Source organism: Sciurus vulgaris (genome assembly GCF_902686455.1).
Source record: "Sciurus vulgaris genome assembly, chromosome: 4".
NCBI classification, from domain to species: Eukaryota; Metazoa; Chordata; class Mammalia; order Rodentia; family Sciuridae; genus Sciurus; species Sciurus vulgaris.
In genome coordinates, this window is record NC_136464.1 from 63,663,731 (window position 1) to 63,686,207 (window position 22,477).

Consider the following 22,477-nt stretch of genomic DNA (forward strand, 5'->3'; position numbering starts at 1 on the left):
AACTGGTAATGTTTCCCATGCAATTGAAAGATCCACAGCTCATATTAAAATACTGGGAGTCTAGAGTGATTACATTCATTTAAAATGTATAGCAAGAAATAAGAAATGAGATGGGAAAACAAATCACAGGTTTACAGGAAATCTTTGCAGAAGACATGTCTGATAAAACACTGTTATCCAAAATATTTGAAGAGTTCTTAGAACTCCACAGTAAGAATATAAATAACCTGATTAAGAAATGGATAAAACACCTGAGCAGACACCAAAGCTATACAGGTTACACATAAGTATATGAAAAGATGCACAACATCTGTTAGTAAGGAATTGCATATTAAAACAAAAATGCAGGACTGGGATTGTGGCTTAGTAGTAGAGTGCTTGCCTTGCACATGTGAGGCACTGGGTTTCATCCTCAGCACCACATAAAAACAAACAAAGGTATTGTGTCCATCTACAACTAAAATTTTTTTAAAAAATATTTCACTGTATACCTACTAAATAGACAACATCTAAGATAATAACTCCTCAAAATGCTGGTGAGGATGTGGAGCAGTATGAATTCTAAATTCATGGTTATACCAAGTGTAGCACCCCACTGCAGGATGTTGATGGGGAAGACTGTAATGCATATGAAGATAGGAGATATATGAGAATTCTTTACTTTTGTACTCAGTTTTTCTGTAAACCTGAAAAATGTTCAAAGAGATAAAGTTTATTTAAAAAGAAAGAGATGCTTAGTATGCACAAGACTCTGATGCTTAGTATGCATCAGAGAGAGAAAAAAGAAAGGGAAAGATGGGAGTTGGCAGAGAGAGGTAAGACTGTGAGGTTGATTAATATATTCAGTACAGGATGCAGCCTTCTCTGCTAATATTATGACTATTAGGACCAGAGCTGAATATATAAACATGAGGATTCAGAAGAGGGAAGAAGCCTCGGATCAATACCTGCTTCCCTATAAAGCAGTCAAAAAGCTTGATCATATGCATAATTCAAACATTTTTTGATAGGCTGTGCCTTTCATCTTTATTTCTTATGCAGGGGTACTTGAAGCAATAACGTGTATTATCAATGAGAGGACATTTTATAGGTGACATAGTTTTCATTCCATAGGTAAAATAATCAGAGCTTTATGAATACTTAAGATTTACTTTGCATTTCCATGTATTCTCTCTCTTATTCTCTGTGTGTTTAATGTGTAGCACAAGTTCCTTGCTGTCTACTGATCATACCTTATGATCAGTACCATCTCAATTCGTTTTATTCTCTAGAGTAAAATTAGGTATTATACAGAAATGTAAGTTGTAAATTTATAGCTCTTTACTATATCATATGTCTCCTAGCCAGAAAGAAAAATCTTTCTATAACAATATTAACCATTAACCTAACATTGAAGCAGAATTTGGCTATCTATAACTTGCATACATTGGCCATAATTGATTTACCAGAAATTGTTGCTTGATTCTTTTGGGTGAGGAACTTTGTTGAAAAGCTGATAGAAGCTATTTACTAACTGTTTTCCAGGAAAAAGAGAATGTGCATATTCATAAACTTTTGTGGATAATTATATCATATTGCTAGATTTCCTTGAAGAACTTTTAAAAATATATATATTATATGTATATATGTATGTACATAAATATACACACACACATAAATCACATACAGACTTATAAAATTTAGGTTAGATCCTCTGCTCTAGAATAATACATCCCAGAATTTTCCAGTGTATTAAAGCATAATGAAAGCCTTCAGCAAAGCATTTTTAGTTCTTTTAATCATTTAGGACATGACTTGATTATAAATCTATCCAGATTACTTGTTTGTATATGTGTGTGTGTGTGTGTGTGTTCTGATGTCTGTATCTTTCTAATAGAATGTCTTTCATGTGCACTTGAAATGATCTCAGTATATTAGGACTGTTCATTCACATATTTGGAATATTGTATAACAGAAGTTTTAACATGTATAGAGAATACATTATTGTCCTTTACTGAGATGCTAGTCAGCTTCATCTTTGCATCATCCAAAATGTCTGAGAGAGCTTGATGCTTTGTAGATGTTTTGGTTAATATTTGTTGAATAAATAAAACTTCTAATCCTTTTTTCATCAAATGCTACCAAGCAGGTTTTACCACATGCTATACCGATGTGTGCCTGTGGAGGTGAGGCAGAAGTATGTGTTACACCATACTTAAGTACTAGCTTTTTGGAACCTAAACAAATTTAAAGTTTGTTGTTACATTTCATTGTACAATGAAATGAACCCCAACTTATGATGCTTTGACTTACATTTTCTTGACTTTACAATAGTGTGAAAGCAGTAGGCATTCATTAGAAACTGTACTTTGAATTTTGATCTTTCCTGAGACTCCTATCATATAGTAGGATACTCTCTTAGGATGGCTGGAGGCAGCAAGCAAGCCAGAGTTCCCCAATAGCCCAAAGATCAACAGAGGGTAAATAACATATACTCTACAGTGTACTGTGTTGCCATATTTTTTTTCTGGAAACAGGTATTCAATAAATTACATGAGATATTCAATACTTTATTTTAAAATAAGCTTAGTATTAGATGGTTTGATTCAAATGTGGGCTAATGTAGATGTTCTAAGCACATTTAAGGAAGGCTAAGCTAAGCCATGATGTCCTATAGGTGTATTAAATGAATTTTTGGCTTAGAATACTTTCATCTTATGATGATTTTATTATAAGGTGATCATCTATATTCATTCCCTTTGTTATCTATATAGATTCCATGCAAAACCAAAATACTGATAAATTTTACTTTCAGGTATATAATACCAAGCATAGTATAGATGTTTTATAAATAATTACTAACTAAATGAATAAATTATGGCACTGAACTTGTGGTTACTGAAACATGTAGTTTGAGAACTTACCAAATGAATTACCAAAATACTTTGATAATTTACATTTCAAATTTACTAAACTGAATATGTTCCACCAAAGATGAGTACTTTAAATTATAACTTTATATAGGGCACATAACCTTAGTTTCAAAAAAATATGTAGCATACATGATATCCTGGGTTTAATTCAGAGCATCTCAGAAACTAATAGATAACAGTGGTACATACCTGTAGTCTAAGCTATTTTGGGGAGTTGAGGTAGGAGGATTACTTGAGTCCAGGAATTGCAGGTCAGCCTAGGCAAATAGCAAGGCCACATCTCAAAAAACTGAATGAATGAATGAATGAATGAATGAATGAGAAGAAAGATAGGAAGGTAGGTTGAAGGTTTTATGCTAAGTAAAATAAACCTAACAGGCGAAGACAAATACTGTATGATCTCTGTTATATGCAGAATCTAAAATAGTTCAGCTCAAAGTGTAATAGGATGTTTGCCAGAAAATAAGGGAAATGAAGAAATATTGGTCGAAGGAAACAGATTTTCAGATAATGTAGTAAGTTCTAATGATCTAATGTTCAGCCTAGTCATCCTAATTAATAATGTATAGCGGTGTGAGGTGGTGCACACCTATAATCCCAACAGCTTGGGAGGCTGAGACAGGAGAATAACAAGTTCAAAGCCAGCTTCAGCAACTTAGCAAGGGCCTAGATAACTTAGCAAAACTCTTATCTCAAAATAAAAAAACTAAAATGAGCTGAGGATATGGCTCAGTGGTTAAGCACCCCTGGGTTCAATTCCTGGCACCCCTCCCCCCAAAATACTATAGTATATACTTGAAATTTGCCAAGAGAGTAGATCTTAGATGTTCTTAATCACATGCACATGCAAATATACAAGGAAATAAGATGAGGTGGTGGATGTGTTAAATAACTTGATTGTGCTAATCATTTCACAATAAATAGGGGCATGAATTTATCATGTTATACACCTCTAAATTTATACAGTTACATCAATTATATCCCAGTAAGGCTGGAAAAAATTAAATAAAGTGTTTTCTGAGGTTGACAATATGTAGTAGAAAAGCCCGCATATTAGAGCTTTACCTCCTTGGGCCACAATCTTGAGCCAACTCATTCTGGGTTCATAGTTCAGGTGACCTGGGAAATTCTTTTGCTGCTTCACAGGCAATTTTAAATCATGCTTGAAATCTTTTGTTGAATGATTAACTATACTTCTGACTCCTTAGGTCTTTTCTTAAGGAACTTCCTCTTTGTTCCTCTTAGTATGAGTAGAAAGTAGAGATCAACAGTGATTAAATTCTTACCCTTTTTTTTTTTTTTTTTTTTTTGAGGTTATAGTGTTTACTATTTGGTATTGTATTCTCTCTTGCCCTGTAATTTGGGGAAGCAGAATTACTGCTATCCTAGCCTACTGCTTTAGCTGCTTGATATTTTTAGGATGCAGGGAGATCTTGAAATAGGTATCTCTCTACATAATTTCAAAAAGTTTATTATCTACCGTCCCTAAGTTTTTCATATTTAAAAAAACTTGGTGTATGAAATCGGGGAGAGTTTAAAGGGCCTCTGCATGGATCATATAGCCCTATACTGAAAACAGCTTTGTAGTGTAAGTTATTTATTGATGAGCTATTTAAAGAATTTTGTGTTTGGTGAGAATAAAAGACAAATTGTTAAGTGAGCAAAATGACAAAGGCACTGATCTGTCAAGAAAATGTCTTAAATCCTTAACCAGGATTCATGGTCCTCTAAACCAGTAGTTCTCAAAGCTGACTGAACCTCAGAAATAACTCAGAGTTTTTTTAAAACTGGGCCCCACCCTCACTATAATTAGGGTAAGACTTAGAAATATATATTATTAGAAGATTCTCCAGGTGGTCTTGGAAACTCTTGAATTGTGGTGTAAAATATTAGGCGTTTTGTATTTCTGGGGGAGCCATAGTTTTTATCATGTTCTCAAAAGAGGATCTTGATCCTCCCCACACCATATTTTAAGAGTACTTGATATCAGTCACTGATTATCAAATTTGATAGCATCAGAATTACTTAAGAACTTGGTAACACAGATTTCTGAAGCCCACTTCTAGAAATTCTGAGTCCCTAAGTCTGTTGTGGCCCCGGGAATTTGCATTTTCAACTGATTCCTTAGCATTGCTGATGCTACTAGACAGGGGCTGTTCTTTGAAAACTGCTGTTCTAGGCCTTATAACACCTTTGTATACTTTAAGCATCAAGCTCTAGAAGCAAAGTATACCTCTCTGGATTCTTCATCAATTAATAACAGTAGTAAACATAATGGAGCATAACAAAGCTCAGTCTAGTTTACTACTGGAAGAGAAGGTAAAGAAAACTTCCTCCTTCCTGGCAAAGAAGTGAAGTAAAGTCCACAGGTGTTATTTTAATTGCTTCTAGGTATGTCATTTTGCTTTATTCTGGTCATAGTAAGAAAAGGCTTATTACCAAACCATTAAATGGTTTGTTTTTGTTTTTACACTAAATTTTGTAACTTTTAAAGTATGCTCATTTCTTCCATAGCCAAGTAAAAACAGCCCAGTTAAAATATAGTTTGACCTAAATTTGACAGGAAGCAGGAAAGATGATCCTATGAATTTCTCAAATGAGAACTGGTTGTATTAAAAAGCTCAAAGCAAATGATAAAGTGATCAATGTGGGGAAGCTTTCAGATCCTTATGGAAAAAGCAACTATTACCAAAGCTATAAAACACTATTAAATCTATAGTACTCCTAAAGTGAAGTTTACTTGCCCACTTCTTACAGAATATCTGAATGTTGAAGAAAACTAGGACCTGGAAGAAGTCTTTATTATCTATGAAGAGTTTTATGGTGAAACTTCTTTTTCTACAGAGATAAAATTAATGGTTTCTGTACATCATTGATGGACTTTTGTGTTTTCCTTTCTCATTTAGCCCTAGGAGTCTAATTGTTTTATCTGTGTACAGGGAAAAATCTGTTGAAACAAACTGACCTGAGAATAGACTATCCTAGTGCTTTAGGATTTGCATTTGAAGAAAGTGCATCAAAATTTTGTGTTTATTGACTTAAGATCCAGTTTGTATATTTTTTTCCTGAACATTTTTGTTAAACTAACTTTTGATTTTCTTACAACATGTTAGAATGAAGATAATTTTAAATGAATCATAATTTGTTTGTAAATAAAACACTTTGTGCCAAAGTCTTTAATTATGTGAAGTTGTATTTTCCATTATAGTCTTGGCTAGGGAATATAGCTCAGTAGTAGAGCACTTGCCTACCCTTATAGTCTTTTACTATGTATATCAGTACTTTTATATTTCATGACTATTAAAATATTGGCATAAATCATCAATAATTTAAAAATATGGTTGAAAATTTGATAGCTTGGTTATATTCATATTTTGAATCTAAAAACTATTGAACATAGGTGAACAAGATCACCTAAATACGTTTATTTTTTTTAAAGTCAACCAAAATTGCTACTGTATCACTATAAATTGTGAACCCTTTACCGAGATTTTCAGTTTCCAGATTGTTGCTGACACCATCAGTTGTTGAAAACAAGGGATATTGCACAAGAAACAGTTGTCAAATGGAAATGAAAACATCAGTAATAAATAGATGTCTTATCTAGGTTTCTAAGACATAAACAATAAAATGATTGGCAAAATTTGGAATTTTATTTTAAAATTAGTTTTATACTGAAAAGGGACAGGAAATCAGCTTTATGGAAACATGACGTGTCCTACTCTCTGAGGATGGTATGCTTGATAAGACTTAAGACAGTTTATTTTAGTTTAACTTAGTTTTTTAGCTTTATTCCAATTTTATGATTATTGGCATTTTAACATGTGCTTTCATTTATGGTCCGGTTGATTTAATAGTGTAATGTTTCCTATACCCACAAAACTTTTTGCTTTTCATCATTATGAGATAAAGGGTCTGTGGATCATAGTGATCCCATGCTACCAAGCCTTTTATGTTTTTTTGTTGTTGTTGTTGTGCGTCACACTTGACAACCTACTTGGTTGATTTAATCTATTTTGAAATTGAATGTTACTTTTTACTTTTAATTCTGCCACCTTTTATGAATAATAGGTGAACATTCAGTTATACTTCTTTTTTGCTCATTTGTATATGCAAATCAAATATTTACACATTAGCATAGTAGCAGTTATTTATGAAAAGCTTGGTTTGTGTTTATTTGTACCTTGTTCTTAAAGATTAGTTTTAAGAAGATAATATTAGAATATAAAAATTGAAAAGAATCTAATATTTTATAAACCACTCCTTGCCAAGGCTAGAAATGGGATCCTTCAGTGACAGACTTGACAAGTTTTCATCCAAATTCTTTTTATGTGAGGTGGGTGTACATGATACTGGGGATTGAACCCAGAGCCTCATACGCATGCTAGACAAGTGCTCTGCCACTGAGCTATATCCCTAGCCCTTCTTTAAATTTTATTTTTAAGACAGGGTTTCTCTTAAGATTCCCAGGCTAGTGTGGAACTCATGATCCTTCTTCCTCAGCCTCCTGAGTAGCTGAGATTACAGGTATGTACCACCATACCTACCCAGCCCAGATACTTCTTGATTGTTTCTAGTTACAGGAAGCTTACTACTTCATGGGTAGGTCTGTACTGGTTTGGTAGTGCTTTATTATTGGAATTGTGTTAATTGTTTTTCCTGAGCAAGAATTGTCCTTCTTGAAAATTCTATTTATATATTTCTTTTCTGTTGTTACTGAACCCCTTAAATAATTGCACAGTTTGTCTCTCACCTCTTCTTTGGGAAAAAATATTCTACATTTCTTCAAATGACATTAATATTTCATAATTTGTAATTCTCTTTGATACATCTTAGTTCAAAATTGTTCAATTTATATTATGATGCCCAGAATGAACAAGATATTTAGAGAGTATATAAACAATACAAAATCCAGTACCTTACACATGTTGGGCAAGTGATCTACCACTAAACTGCATTCCCAGCTTTCCAGTTTTAAATCTGAAGGAATTATTACGTCCCTTCTGGGTACTTTGTGTGCTTATTATAAGTAAGTTGGAAATTTGATTTGTTCCCTGACTTTAAATATATAACACGTGTTGGCTTAGTGTCTTCAAACCCTCTAGGATTTTTATTCTTCCCATATGACTTTCTAGGAAGATAGGACTCCTTTGACATTCAACTTACGTAGTTGAATTTATGTAGTAAATATAGGACATTACCTTTTCATTATTAAGTTTTGGAATTAATCCTTTTCCAGTTTTTTGTTTTGGTACCGGGGATTGAATTCAGAGGCATTGAACTACTGAACCACATCCCCAACCCTATTTTGTATTGTATTTAGAGACAGGTCACAGAGTTGCTTAGGCCTGGATTTTGCTGAGACTGGCTTTGAACTCACGATCCTCCTACCTCAATCTCTCGAGCTCTCCATGTTTTCTTGATCATTTTAAAATCTAGGTCTTGGTTATATTTTAGTCATTCTATCATTTCTTAACTTTAAAATAAAATGACTTTCAAGCGATAGTGTGTAAGATCAATGATGAAGGGATAGCAGGTGAACAGTTAATAACAATACTATTAATCATTACCCTTCAACCAGCTGCAAGTACATCTAGAACTGTCCTCCAGCTCATATTTCATTGGCTATTGCAGATCATCTTGATAAAAATTTTGTTAAAATCAAGTTCCAGTATCTCTCATTTTAAGATTACAATAACTAGATAGCCTTTTTTTTTTTTTAAGGCAAATTATTTTTGTTGAGTATATTTTGCTCTTAATTATCACTGTATTAAAAATTTGTTTTTCATTATGCAGATTATCCATCTTAGAATTTTGGTGGAGTTCCAAGTGTCCTGGCACACAGTTTTTAAATTGTCCTTTTCCTCCTTTATAAATATCAGTAGGTACCTGTTTTTAATATCTTGATAATGCCATGATCTTTTTTCAAAGATTATGAATAATGAGCTTATATCTAGCAGTTTAGTGTTCCTCTTTCTTGTTTTTTTTTTTTTTTGTTGTTGTTGGCGTTGTGGCTGGGAATTTAACCTGGAGCCTCGCACATGATAGGCCCGTACACTACCACTAAACTATACCCTCTCCTAATTTAGCATTCTTTTAGGTAATGTATTTGAAGCTATCTAAACTTTTGACTAATTTTTTTCTTTTTTTCAGTACTCAGTACTGGGATTGAACCTAGGAGAACTGTACACTGAACTGTATCTCCAACTTTTAAATTTTGAGACAGTGTCTTGATAGGTCACTGAGGCAGACCTCAAACTTTTGATCTTCCTGCCTCAGCCTTCCTCTTCATTCTTCCACAAAACTGAGATTACAGGTATCCAATGCACCCAGCTCTTTGGATTGATTTTTGATCATTTATAAAAGCATAAAGATGTTCCTATTATTTGTAATAATAGAAAATGAAAGTGACTTAAGAATTACCAGAAAATAAATAATAAAACTCATGTTCATTTACTTATTTATTTGTTAGATAGCTATTTAGAATAATGGCACTGTAAAAATTTGGAAAGAGTATTAAGTAAATTGAGTAACTTAAAATTTATGTATATTCTGAATCTCAGTAACCAATATTCTTGTGAGGGAAAAAAAAAGACTTCATTCAAGATAAAACTGTGAGATCATATTCATTGATTTAAGGTCTTCTTTCCTTTCATCTTACTTATTAGTGTTTTATCTTTCCCAGTGTGTTTTTTCTGAGCATAACTCAGCTCCTTTAATAACACAACTCCTTTATGTCAAATTACTTTCTTTTCCTAATCTTGTTTATTTCTGTTCTGGAAAGTGACAAAGTATGTAAATTTCTCATGTCATACTTCTTTTCCTTTGTGCTTTTTGACTTAGCAGTTTCTTTTAGACAGGTGTCATTTCCCTCCATTAAAAGTCCAAAGTTTAAAGTTTTATATAAGAGCAGATGGCAAAACACTTTGCTCTCTGCAATCTCATGCCAACAAACATGGAGGGAAAAGCTCAGTTCTTTCACACCATACAAAATAAAAGTAACTCAGCAATGAATTGGCTCATAGTCCCAAGGTTCCCATAAACAAAGTTTCTGACAGAAAAGGTCACACTCTACAAATGTCCATTTCTTTTATTTGTAAAAATGAAGTTAACCTCTGAAGTTCTATATTTCTAAGAGCCTGTTTTTCTTTCACTCAGTTTTCACATTTATTTACCCTGTGACTTGAAAATCCACCTGTACCTTATAATACTAAATTCTCATTTTTATCTAGGTCAATTTTGGAACTTTGTAAACTGTTCATTGATGATTTTATATTCACATTCTAGTAAAACATTGTTGAAGTCACACGAACATTGAAATATATTGTAGTATCTGTTATAGCTAATTCTCTATCATTTTTTTCTCTTTTTCTGTTTTGTTTTTGTTTTGAGAACTTTATTTTTGCTTGTTTTTCATATGAACATTAAAATTGATTTTAGTTCCAAATCTTTATTTTTATCGGCCATATAGGAAATAAGAGAAAATAACTGATAGAGGCATAAAGGAAAACTATCAAGTATTATATATATGAACAAAGGAAACATCATTAAGCATGATTACTATATTAATGAGTTTTAAAATATCTTCTTCTGAAATAATGTATTACTGCTTCTATTGGTAACAGTATGAAGTACGGGTAAAAGAAAGTGAAAATTTAGGTCTAAAATACAGTTTGTGACTATTAATCTTTTTGTGAAAAGGAATAGGTTGTATTAATGCTATAGCATACAAAGTTGTAACGAAGAAATAGTAGTAAAACCTCAGTATTATGAGGGAAGGAGGACTGATCAGGGTAATTCTGAAAGAGAAATCATAGAGATGACAAACCCCTCATTGAACAGCTGCCTTGTTAGTATTCAAAAGTGTAGAAGGAAAAGGTCAAAGAAAGGACACAGAATTCACCCATAATGCTTTTGATAATACAGACTGGAAAGTGTTTTTTTTTTTTTTTTAAACATACGTTGGAATTATCAACAGTGGTTTTTCTTAGTGCACCTATATGCCATTAAAATATTTGTCATGATATCTAAAAAGTTTTAAAAAATGACACATTCTTTTGGAAGTCCTCTCATGATTGGAGCAGTTTTCTTGAATATAATGTAAAATATTAGGAAAGGAACAGTAAATAATTCTCCAGTTATTTAGTTCCTAGCAGGGTTGTAATTTTGTCTTTATTTGCATAATTGCTCTATTAATGTATGTTTCCTTCTAAAACACCATAAGCTTGCCAGGTGTGGTGGCACACAACTATAATTATAGCTACCCCAGAGACTGAGGCAGTAGAATTCCAAGTTCCCTAGGCAACTTAGGGAGACTCTGTCTCAGAAGGACTAGGGATGTTGCTCAGTGGTAAAGTGTCCCTGGGTTTGTTATCTATCTTGTCTTTCTGACACATGCGCGCGCGCACGCACACACACACACACACACCATAAAGGATACTAGGGGTAGGAATTTGGTTGTCTTTTCTTCACCATTATATCACCAGGGTCCTGCACATAAAAGGTATCCCATACGTATTGGTTAAATGAGTAAGCTATGTGCTTAAGGAAGGGAGGTTTTCCCATATCTTCAAGAAATATTTGTAGAACTCATAGTCTGCTAAAAGTGTGAAACTGCTATACAATCTTGGTGTTGCACGAAAGATCTGCTTGGATTCCTTAATGTGAAAAACTTAATCCTTTGGGCATTACCATGATGAAGAATTTTATGTTTGGATTATGTATTTTCATGGATTTACAGAAAAATAAGGCAGCCTTCTTATGAGGCTATTTATGGTTCAAATTCTAACTACTGTTGTGTATTTTTTTCCTATCTGTATGTCTTTTAAAAATGCTAGGTCATTAAACACAGAGATTTTTGTGTGTGGACGCCCTTGGTTCAATCCCTAGCGCCACCCCCAAAAGGTTTTGTTTGTTGTTTTTGTGGGAGTTTTTCCTTAAGTCTGTATAATTGAAGAAATCCATTGTTTGTTTAGGCTTCCATATATATAAAGACCAGAGCTTTATTCTTTTCCTGGTCAAGGATAAATGGACCCACACTGCCTATTCGTACATGTAAGGTTCTCACGTTATTAAAAGGAACAGATTTTTCTTCAGATAGCCAGTGTTGCCTTCCTTTTAGCCTCTGTTTACTTTCTCACCTCTGTTGATTTATTCAGCTTGTAACCTAGAAACCAGCTAAGAAGGAAGGAAGTCAGAGATGTGTATTTCTGGGCAGTAACTGGAGTAGTTTCCTCTTCCCCTATCCTGGTTTGCTGCCAGAAAAAGGCCTCTTATCCCACCCCCCACTTCCCAACCAAAAATATAAAAAGAAAAGAAAAAATAGCAGTAACTGTTCACTTAAACCTTCCTTAATCCAACAGGGAAGGCATAAGCCATAAGAATCATTAAAGGACAAAAATGCCGTTCTCAAATGAGTACTTTTCCTGTGTGAAAGGTTGACCCCACCATCCCTAATGAGTAGGAAGAACTACAGAGAATTAAGGAGACATAATATAAAATCTAGCAACTTATGCTTGATTTTATTTCCTCTATATCATTACTTCACTATTTTTGTGTTAGAAATTTATTATCAGACTACCATAGGAAACATACATTAATATATTTGAAAAATGTTAATTAAGCCCAGTTTAAATATTGAAAAGGCATTCGTTGTTATCAACTAGTACCTCTGCATCCTTGTACATCAAGAATTACTCTATAGTATTGTTTTTTAATATATTTTTAGTTGTTGATGGACCTTTATTTTATTCATTTACTTATATGTGGTGCTGAGAATCGAACCCAGTGCCTCACACTTGATAGGCAAGCGCTCCACCACTGAGCCACAACCCCAGCCCTGTAGTATTTCTTTACAGCAGTGGAGAGGCCTTTTTATTTTATTCTCTTATTTACAATAAATTTTAGAAATGTGGTATTATATGTATTTAAAATTTGGTAGTTTATAATTTGACGTTTCTTTGTTGTTTGGGTCTCAGAAAAAAGCTGCCAAGTATTCTTGCTGTTTATTGGGGGTAGGGGGATGTGGTTACTGGCAGTTGAACCCAGGCACTCTTTACTCCACTGAGTTATATCCCCAAGCCTTTTTAATTTTTAATTTTGAGGCGGTCTCCCCACGTTGTTTAGGACCTCACTAAATTGCTGAGGCTGGCCTTAAATTTGTAATCTTCCCTTCTCAGTCTCTCAAATTGCTGGGATTACAGGTATGTGCCACCATATCTGGGTCTTGACAACTTTTGTATGACATAGTTCTCATTTTCATGTTTTTATTTCATGTATTAAGAGATTCTGAATGAGTTTTCAGGATGGTTTGTGTGATTAATCATTATTTGACAGCAGTATTAAAAATACTTTGTTCTGCTGGGTGTGGTGACACATGCCTGTAATCCCAGTGGCTCGGAAGCTGAGGCAGGAGGATTGCAAGTTCAAAGCCAGTCTCAGCAATTTAGCAAGGCCCTAAGCAACTCAGCAAGACCCTGTCTCTAAATAAAATATGAAAAAGGGGTGGGGATGTTGCTCAGTGGTTAAGCACCCTGAGTTCAATCCTGGTATCAAAAAAAAAAAAAAAGAAAAAAACCTGAACCCTTTGTTCTAAAGTTACATTTTAGCACCATTCATCTCCTGTAAAATAAAACAAAATGTTATATTTTAGCAGCATCTATATTACATAAAGCGATATTTTACTCCCATCCTTAGAATGATCATTGCCCATCTCTTTTCATCCTTAAAATGAGACTTATAAGTTCAGGGCCATTATATACTAAATTGAAAATACTTTCTTTTCAATACTTAACCCGATATTTTCTCTGAAAAGATAGTAATACATGTGAAATATATAAAATGGGTTCTATATGTAGTATAAAAAAGTCAGGACACATTTAGATTAAATTGATATATGTCTACATGGAGACAAATTAATAAAGTCTACATATATATGTAAAAATAGGTGAACTGTTTTTTACATTGAGAATTTTACTGTCAAGATTTCAGTAATATATACATATATTTCCTTTGCTTCTCTGTGTAATTTTACAATAAAACTGAACACATTTCAGTTGAATCTTAACACTGAAGCATGACTGACTGAATGGCCAACTTTCTTTTTCTAAATCAGAACTGGCAAATTTCACTGAATGCTGTAAAGGTTTAAAACCTAATTACACTGACAAATTAGTATCTGTCACCTGATGTTTAGCATGCAGACACTAGTTTCCATCTCTTGTGCTTGATTTGTTGAATATCTAGAGTTAGCCATATCTTCTCATATTATTTCCCACTTTGTGGCAAAAGCCTTTGCCACAGTTTCCCACAAAGTGAGAAATAACTATTACAGTATCCCTGTCCAGTAGAAAGAATTCACTAATTTTTTTATTATTTACATTAAAATGGAAAAGTGGGGATTAACTTTAACTTTTATTTAGCCTAAATATTATTTCAAAATGTGATCAATATGAAATTATTCATGAAATATCTTACATGCTTTTTTCAGTAAGTGTGTATTTTATACATATAGCACACATCTGAATTCAGACAAATCACATTTCATATGCTTTGTAGCCTCATAGTCACTCACTACCACATTGGACAATATAACTCTATAGAGTTTAGATAGAAGTTGAGAATATAGTCAAAACATTGAGAAAATACATCTTGGTTTTCACACTATAGGTATTTGTGAACCATCTTGATTAAATTGTTGTTATAAGTAATGAAAATACTTCATCAGTATTTCAAAATAAATATTACCAGTGTGTTTTCCTTTTAGTTAAATTCACTCCTAGATTTTTTTGTCCTTTGATTTCACTAGAGTGTTACATCAAAAATGTTATCAATTGTTTTTGTTTTCTTTTATAGCTTTAAGGCAAAATAATTAAACTAAAAAAAATCTTTGCTTCAAAACTCACCAAAAATCATTTTTCTGACTTAAAGTTATGCTTTATTTTTGCCAACCTGAGAGAGATTTACATATTATTTGTTTTCTGCACTTTTCTCACCTTGGTAAATCTGGAAAGCAAAAACTTTGCATTTGCTTTATGAAGGAGACAGTAAACTTGAGCTCTCAGTCTCGCCACTAGTCTGTCTTTGTCTGTTGTTAAAATTATGAGCCAGTCTCTATGGCCGCAGCCAAATGAGTAATCACCAGTAATGTGACTCGTGCTGGAAGTGACTCCATCAGCACCTGTGACGGGGGATTAGTTACAGTTTACAGAGCACCGCCTCTTCCTTCTCTCAGTGCGCCCTAAGCCAAGTACTCGTTCTCATTTGAGTGTCTGCACTGTTGGAAGCTACTGCAGTGTGTTTCCACGCAGACAGAGTACAGTGGGAAAGGGTTTCTGTAGCTAATGGATGGCTGTTCTCTTTATTTGGAGTATCTTACTGGTTATGTAAGCGACCTCGGGAGAAATTATCCTGACCCAGATCGGCGGATGCAGTAGTGCTTCAGCTGCAGGATTTCTTAGTCGTTAACACCACTGTGCTGATGACAAAGAGCGAGTTGTAATCCTCATCACTGCCAGGGCTGAGCCCGAAGCAGACAGAAAATCGTCATTTGCTCGTCGGAGACTTGTTAGGTTACAGCTCCTGCTTCGTTCTTGGTCTTGGCTTTTCTTCCTATACAATGACGCCGCTGCAAGTGAGCTCAGAAATGCTTGGCTTGAGAGCCATTTGCCTGTGATTTCTGAAGACTAAAGAAGTATTTACGATAGATTTAAAAAAAAAAAAAAAAAGACACCGCTCGAGAACAAAATGAAATGGCAGCTATACTTATTGACCTTTACAGCCTTGGCTTGGATTTCTGAGATTTAAAAATACTTTAAAATTCTCAAGAACAAAGTACGGTTTGTGTTTTTTCTGCTTCCTCTTTCTTTTGTCTTAATTTACATTTGGTTTTGCTTCTCAGCCTTAGGAATTAAGGTCACTGCCTTTTATAGTTCTAGCCTCAGCGTTCTTAGTTTTAAGATTTTTTTTTTGAAACTCTTATTTGTTGATAGATTTACTGTGTTCCTAGTAATTTAGTAACAATGAAAAAGATTAAAACTGGAGTTTAATTGTTTGAAATATTATGGCAGAAGTGTTTTAAATTAGACTGTAATTTTAAGGGAAGTAGGTTTTTGTTTTGTGGGTTTCTTTTTTTTTTTTTCTTTTTCTTTTTTCTTTGTGGTGGTGGTATATTCCCTTCCCCACCCCCAAACTTGTTTTCTAACATTGGTGTTTTTCAATAGACCTGCTTGGGTGGGAATTTGGACTTTGTTCTCTCTAGTCACTCCGGTCTTTTTTTTTTTTTTTTTGGTGGGCTAAACCTTGGCTTATAAAATTTTGCCTAGATATTGTTTGCTGCTTCAATATTTATCTTTGTTGAGGTTCATATCAGTATTTTTGTAGTTAATAAACCTGTTTTTTTTTTTTTAACTTGGAAAAGGAATTGTTAAATGTTAATTGGAGATAGTTAGAAATGCAGACTGCAGATAAAAGCTCTGTGAATTTCCTGTTAAATGGTGAGTCTTAACACGGTTTGTTTAAGCAGCTGAGTTGTATTTGAGAGCTGTAGCTGATTTATTTTAAAAATGTTTTTCGGGGAGTGCTCATCTGTTCACTTCTTCCTCATGTGAATGGAATGTGGTGCAGCATGGATCCCCAAACAGGATACAGTTGTTCTAAGCATTCTTCCTATAGTGTGGTAGGCCCTACTGGAAATGTGGGCTCTTATCTATATTTCTTTAGCCTTTAGACTATTTTTTAAAAGCATGGTTAACACTGACGAATGACCTTTAAAGAACTCAATCTATTAATGAAATTGAAAAAGTGTTTTGTTTCAAATAAATGTTCAGTTTTTAGTAATTTTCATTTCGGTTTTCAAAGACTTTTAGCATTTGAATAAGTCTTTTGTGATTAGGGCCATATTCTACTCTGCGTTTCATCAGATGGTAGCTCATTGCTTCCCCTAAGGCTGTGGAAGTTCCTCTTAGAATGATATCTTTAGAGCCTTAAATTAGTTATGCATGAGTTCTAGTTTCTTTACATTCCAGTGCATCTAGATCCATGAAATATTTACTACAGTCATCAAAAGCTGTAGGATCCATTTGCTTATATTTAAATGTGTGCATTTTTATTTTCATGCTAATATTGTATCTGAAATGTTAAACTTGGGTACAAAAATTAACACTGGTTAGTTTCATTGTTGCTTTGTCAATTTAAGAAAGCAGTTTTTTAAAACTACATGGTAAATCATGTTTGCATTAAACTACATGGTGTTTCCACAAAGTGGGGTCACACAAATTTATTCACTTACTACATATTGAAATATTTCAACAATTACTATAAATTTGTTTATTGATACTGATAAGAACATACTTCTTTAAATATAATTCCGTTTTAACATTGACAGCTCATGGCTTATTTATTTCCTATGTAAGAAGCATAATATACTTTGGACCTCCTTTTGTAGATTATAAGTTCTCACATATCAGACATAGATCAATGCCTTAAGAGTACTCAAATTTTATTGTTGTAAATTAGTATTTTTACCCCTCTGGTAGCAAACTTTTACAGTGGCTTTCAATTAAATACCTTAAAAGTTGGGAAATTAGTTTAACCTAGAATCTGAACCTTTTTTTTTTTCCTAATTAACTGAGAGCAATTTACATTGACTTCTTGAAATTTATCCTTAAAACTCTAACCTGCCTTCAAAAGGAGAGCTCTTAGAGGTTCTCTTCAGAATGTTTTTCATATTATAAAATAACTCTTATAGGAAATGCAAACCACCTGTATTGTTTGCTTTGGAAAGAGGCACTCAAGACTGAAGTTTACTTCTTTGACAAATTCTTAATTGAATTGTGTCTTTAGCCACTTAGTTAATATCATTTGTGGGCCATTTTTCGTTAACCTTCATTGGGTTGACCTGACATGATACTGTTCGAAAAGAAAAAGAACATATGATAATGTTCAAAGATTAAAAGTCCTCTTGAGAAGATGCCAGTGTTTTCTAGTTTACTAAAAACTAAACTGACAAATATAAGATGAAAAAACATTTTTCATAGTAGAGATTGTAACATCTCTTTATATTATTTCATATGAATCGATCACATAGTGGTCTAAAATTTTTTTAAGTCTAATGAAAGTACTCTGGAGTTCTTAAAAACTTATGTCACTTCATCAGTCAAAAAATGAATGGGATTTTATAAAAATGATAATTTTTGGAATTTAGTCCTGGCAAATGGAAAATATTAGATGACAGCAGTAGCTGAAAATAGCTAAATAATGTGGGCATTTTAATTTTGAAAATATAATTTCTCCCCAAATAAAATACTTCTCATAATTATGTAGAAAAGGTTAGGACATAGGAAGAAAGGACGTTGCTGTGAATAGATTTTATAATCATTAATATTTAAAATAAGTGACTCTGTAAGAGGTTTGGGCTTCTGGGTCCCATCCCCCCAAACCTGCCTGCCCGCCTGTCGTCAGCAGTGGGGAACTGTCTGTGGATGGAACCTAGGGCCTTGCTTATTCTAATAAGCGCATGTTCTATCTTTGAGCTGTGCCCTCAGCCCTGAAAATTGTTTCCCTGTTATTTCAATTAAGTAAAGATGTTAAGTAACTTATTTTGTAGATAGTGTGAAAAGAAGACATGTTTAAAATACTTGTTTATTCTCATGTATTTTTAACTCATCAAAACAATTGTAATCATACTGCAAATTCTTTTAGGAATTTCTTAAATGTAAAAATTTACTCCTTAAGAGTCATTCCAAACTGAAAATCTTGAAGTTTTTCCTAGAGTATGTTTATTACTGGTGATTAACAAGATATTGTATTTCTTTAAGACACATGATAAGCGGCAAACACAATGGCTTCAGAACTCCTGGGGATTTTTACTGTCCATGTTAGAAGCTTTTTGTTTTGTGTTGAAGTGGTCATACAAGTTGCCTTGTAGTGAGAAGCATTTCTTCTGTGATATAGGTAATTTAGAAGCTGAGTTGATTCATTCTGGTTTCTAAATTTTGATTATTTTATAGTAAAGCTGTTGTTTCTAAATGATGGAATTTTTATTTTTGAATTGTTAAAATAGTACCTTGATGTAGACTTGGTTTTTATTCACCTTTACTATGAAAGTGAATGTAATCTTAAATAAAAATATTTGATATTAATTTTTTCTTCTTCTGCCTCCCTCCCATCCCCACTCCAAGATATGAATAAAATTCTTTATATAAATAAAAAGACATGTCTTTGAAAGAATCACATGACCTTTGGAATCACTTTTTTAAAAAGTATTGAAAATAGGAAGAAACTGCACTGCCAGATAGGTTTTTCCTTGTTTTTCTTACTTCTCCCTACCCTCCATGCTATTCTCAGTGAAGTAACTGGATTTTTATTTGTGTTTGGGGGGAAGGGGTAAGATTAAAAGAACAGATGCTTTTTGGTCCTTTAAAAATCTCTATGTGAATAAGCTAGAAAAATATAAATTTGAAATTATTACTGTTTTATAAAGAATAATACTCATAGTTTAGAAAAAGGGTAAATATGCTTCTTTTTCAAAAAGCAATTTCTCTTTTAATATTAAAATTTTTCATACACCTGCATACTCAATTGATCTTTTTAAAAGTAGGAAAATGAGCTTAATATGTAATTTTTTCATATTCCATGTAGTTACACTTCATTTCTTTTTCAAAAACTTAATTTCTTAGTGTATGGAAAAAAGCATTACTTTAGGTTATACCATGTGTTAATGACACTAATACATTGTGTGATTATTGTGCCACATTTTGAGGATACAATTTAGAAAATAACCATTAGAAACTTATTTTTCTTTTGACAGACTTTCAAACCCCTGGTTGAAAAAAGTATACCCAGTTCAGTAACTGCAGTAGAATTCCTTATAGATAAACAACTGGATTTTTTAACAGAAGATAGTGCCTTTCAACTGTACCAGGTAAGAAATTTTAGATTTATTTTAAAAGTTAACTGTTGATTTAACTTCATTCATATTCAGATTTTTAAAAATAATTTTTTGTAGTTATAGATGGACAGAATGCCTTTATTTCATTTGTTTATTTTTATGTGGTGCTAATAAGGATCAAACCCAGTGCCTCACATGTGCTAGGCAAGCACTCTGCCACTGAGCTGCAGCCCTATCATGTCCAAATATTTTTAAATACTAAGTTCCAGCTAACATCTTAAGTGTACAAGGAGCTCCAGGTATTCAGTAAATTTTGATTATACGTAAATGATTTACTCAGTCAAGAAATATATAGTGAGAATCTACTGTGAACCACACAGCCTTCTGTCTGTAGCTGGGAATAAAGAAATGAACAAAATAACCTTTGACTTTCTAAATAATCATAGAAAGTAGCTGGTGTGATATTAGTATAAATTATGTTTGTCTCCAACTTTAAAGGTTAAGAATTAGGTTTGTTAATGTAATTTAGTGGCATCAGTGTTTACTATGTGCATACATACCAGTTTAACATAAGAGCAGTCTGTTTTCTTTTTAAGGGGTAATTTTCCTTCAGATTAGCATTAATTGAGTAATTTAATAGCTTAAATATAATACATTTAATTGGAAAATATTTTCTAGTAGACTATTAGATTTATTTATTTGTTTATATAGTGGTGCTAGGAATCAAACCCAAGGTCCTTACACGCTAGGTGAGTGCTCTACCACTGAGCTACAACTGCAGCCCTAAATTAAAAGCATTAACCTAAATGTTTTAAAAAATTTTTAGTAAAGTCCTTGTTAATGTTTGAAGATAGTGGTAAAAAACAGAATTTTCTTTGTACATTTGGACTTTAAATTGGTTTAAATATGTTTCCTTTTACCTAAATGTTTAAAGTAGCACTAGTTCAACTCTTTTTTCCCTAAAGAGTGGAACATTAATAATCCAATTTCATTTCATACTAGTTAACTATTTTTCAAAAAATAAAATATAGAGCCATTGTCCATGGAAAGAACAAGGGCTTGAGTTAATGAGCAGTGATTTGTTGTGCTGGAGTTATACTTAGAGAATTAAAGTAGTTCTGTCAGGTTTAACAAAGTGAGATGATGGTTCTTTGTGTACATGTTATTTTCTAATTTGAAATCTACATAACTATACTTTTGTATTTTCGTGTTATTTTTCTTTAAATGGCCTTTTTTTGGGGGGGGGCTATTAAGCTTTTGTTCTTTGCTTATAATTATATTAAAAATCCATAGCGAAGTCCCAGCTTACAGTGGAGTTATGGGAGCTTTTCCCTTGGGTTTTATTTTGTTTTTATGGATGCCATTTAGTGTATTATAAGCCTTACTATCATTTGTTTCATTTCTAAAAGTCAAAGTGAAATCAAAGGGACCTTCCAATTCAATTTTTTAATTCTGTGGTTGCGTTATCATCACTGTGGAAGGAAGTTTCAGCTTGGATTTGATTTAGAGAAGTGAAATAATTATGTAGAAATTACTTTTAAAAATAAACTCTTGCCAGGTGGCCTAAAACTCTACAACATGTTTATTAAAATTATGATTAAAATAATGTGCTAACCCGGCATTTTTTCCCTATCATTTCAAAACCTGAAGATTGTGGTAATTCTTTCGTTTTAAAAATAATTAAGTCCTAAGAGGTAAAGTCTTAAGTGATTTGGTGAATTGTCTTTGTTCATAAGTTATTTAGACTTTGGTTCTAGTAGAATCTTCAAATCAACCTCTGACATTGTATCTTCCCAAAGGGAAGGGCTTCACTTTGGTGCTGGGGATCAAACTCAGGGACTCTTCATACTCTGCAAGTGCTTTACAAGTGATCTGTACCCTCACTTGACATTTTAATCATTTTGTGCTTCCTAAAAAAAGGTGGATTCACAAGGAAATAACCTTAGCAATACTTGATTTTTAGAATTTTTTATAAACGTGTGTAGTAACTAATGGTTTTTGAGTGTTTTTCTGTAAACATTTTCATCTTTGTATCTGGGTTGGTTCGTTTGTTTTTTTAATAATGTTAAAAATACCAAAGCATTTTTTCCATTTATAAAAGATATAGATTCCTGTTTTAGCATTATGAATGAATATTTGCAATGGAGGCCAAATATGACTCAGTTTAGTTTTTCAAATTTATTTACTCATTCATTTGTTCTAGGAGAAGGAACAAATTTTTAGAGTTCATGCAGTTGAAGAGTCTTTGTTCTGGAATGCCTTTCCTCTAACCAGTTGTCCAAGCAGTACATTAAATTCCTTGGCGTCTTAAACATGGCAGCTTTCATTGGCATAGATTTTGTAAATATTGCCTTGATCTATCTCAACCTGAAAGGGTTACCTTGTATAGGTCAAAGGGAACTTAGGTACAGTAGAACAAACTTTCTAATTATTGCCCCAGTTTTTCTCACTTTTTAAATTTCATGATGCAGTTTCTGTTTAGTCAGTATTCTGATTATCCTTTATAAACCTCTTAAGTGGGAGGAGAGAAATCTTTTCTTTAGAAATGGCTTTTGTGTATGTGTTTGTTAGTCTAAAGTGATAAGTATTTAATATGTTCTATGGTGTAATGGTTAGCATTCTGGACCGAGTGTGATAAGAACATATTTTGTTTAAAAATTTCCCAGAAATAATACTT

General features: G+C 33.0%; 1 protein-coding gene across 14 annotated transcripts in view; it reads left to right on the forward strand.

The window, feature by feature from the left end:
• Positions 1-22,477, forward strand: part of JMJD1C (jumonji domain containing 1C) — a 355,043-nt gene that overhangs the window by 209,577 nt on the left and 122,989 nt on the right. For 10 of the 14 annotated variants that reach the window (XM_079136384.1, XM_079136380.1, XM_079136379.1 and 7 more), the window contains one exon: positions 19,720-19,833. Coding sequence is in view for 7 of the 14 variants with exons in the window: in XM_079136380.1 (XP_078992506.1) it covers positions 19,720-19,833 (114 nt within the window). In the remaining 7 variants the exon portion in view is untranslated. Of the gene's footprint in view, positions 1-14,877; positions 15,749-19,719; positions 19,834-22,477 lie in introns of those variants that run through there. The other 4 variants (XM_079136382.1, XM_079136385.1, XM_079136374.1 and 1 more) reach the window with 2 other exon arrangements.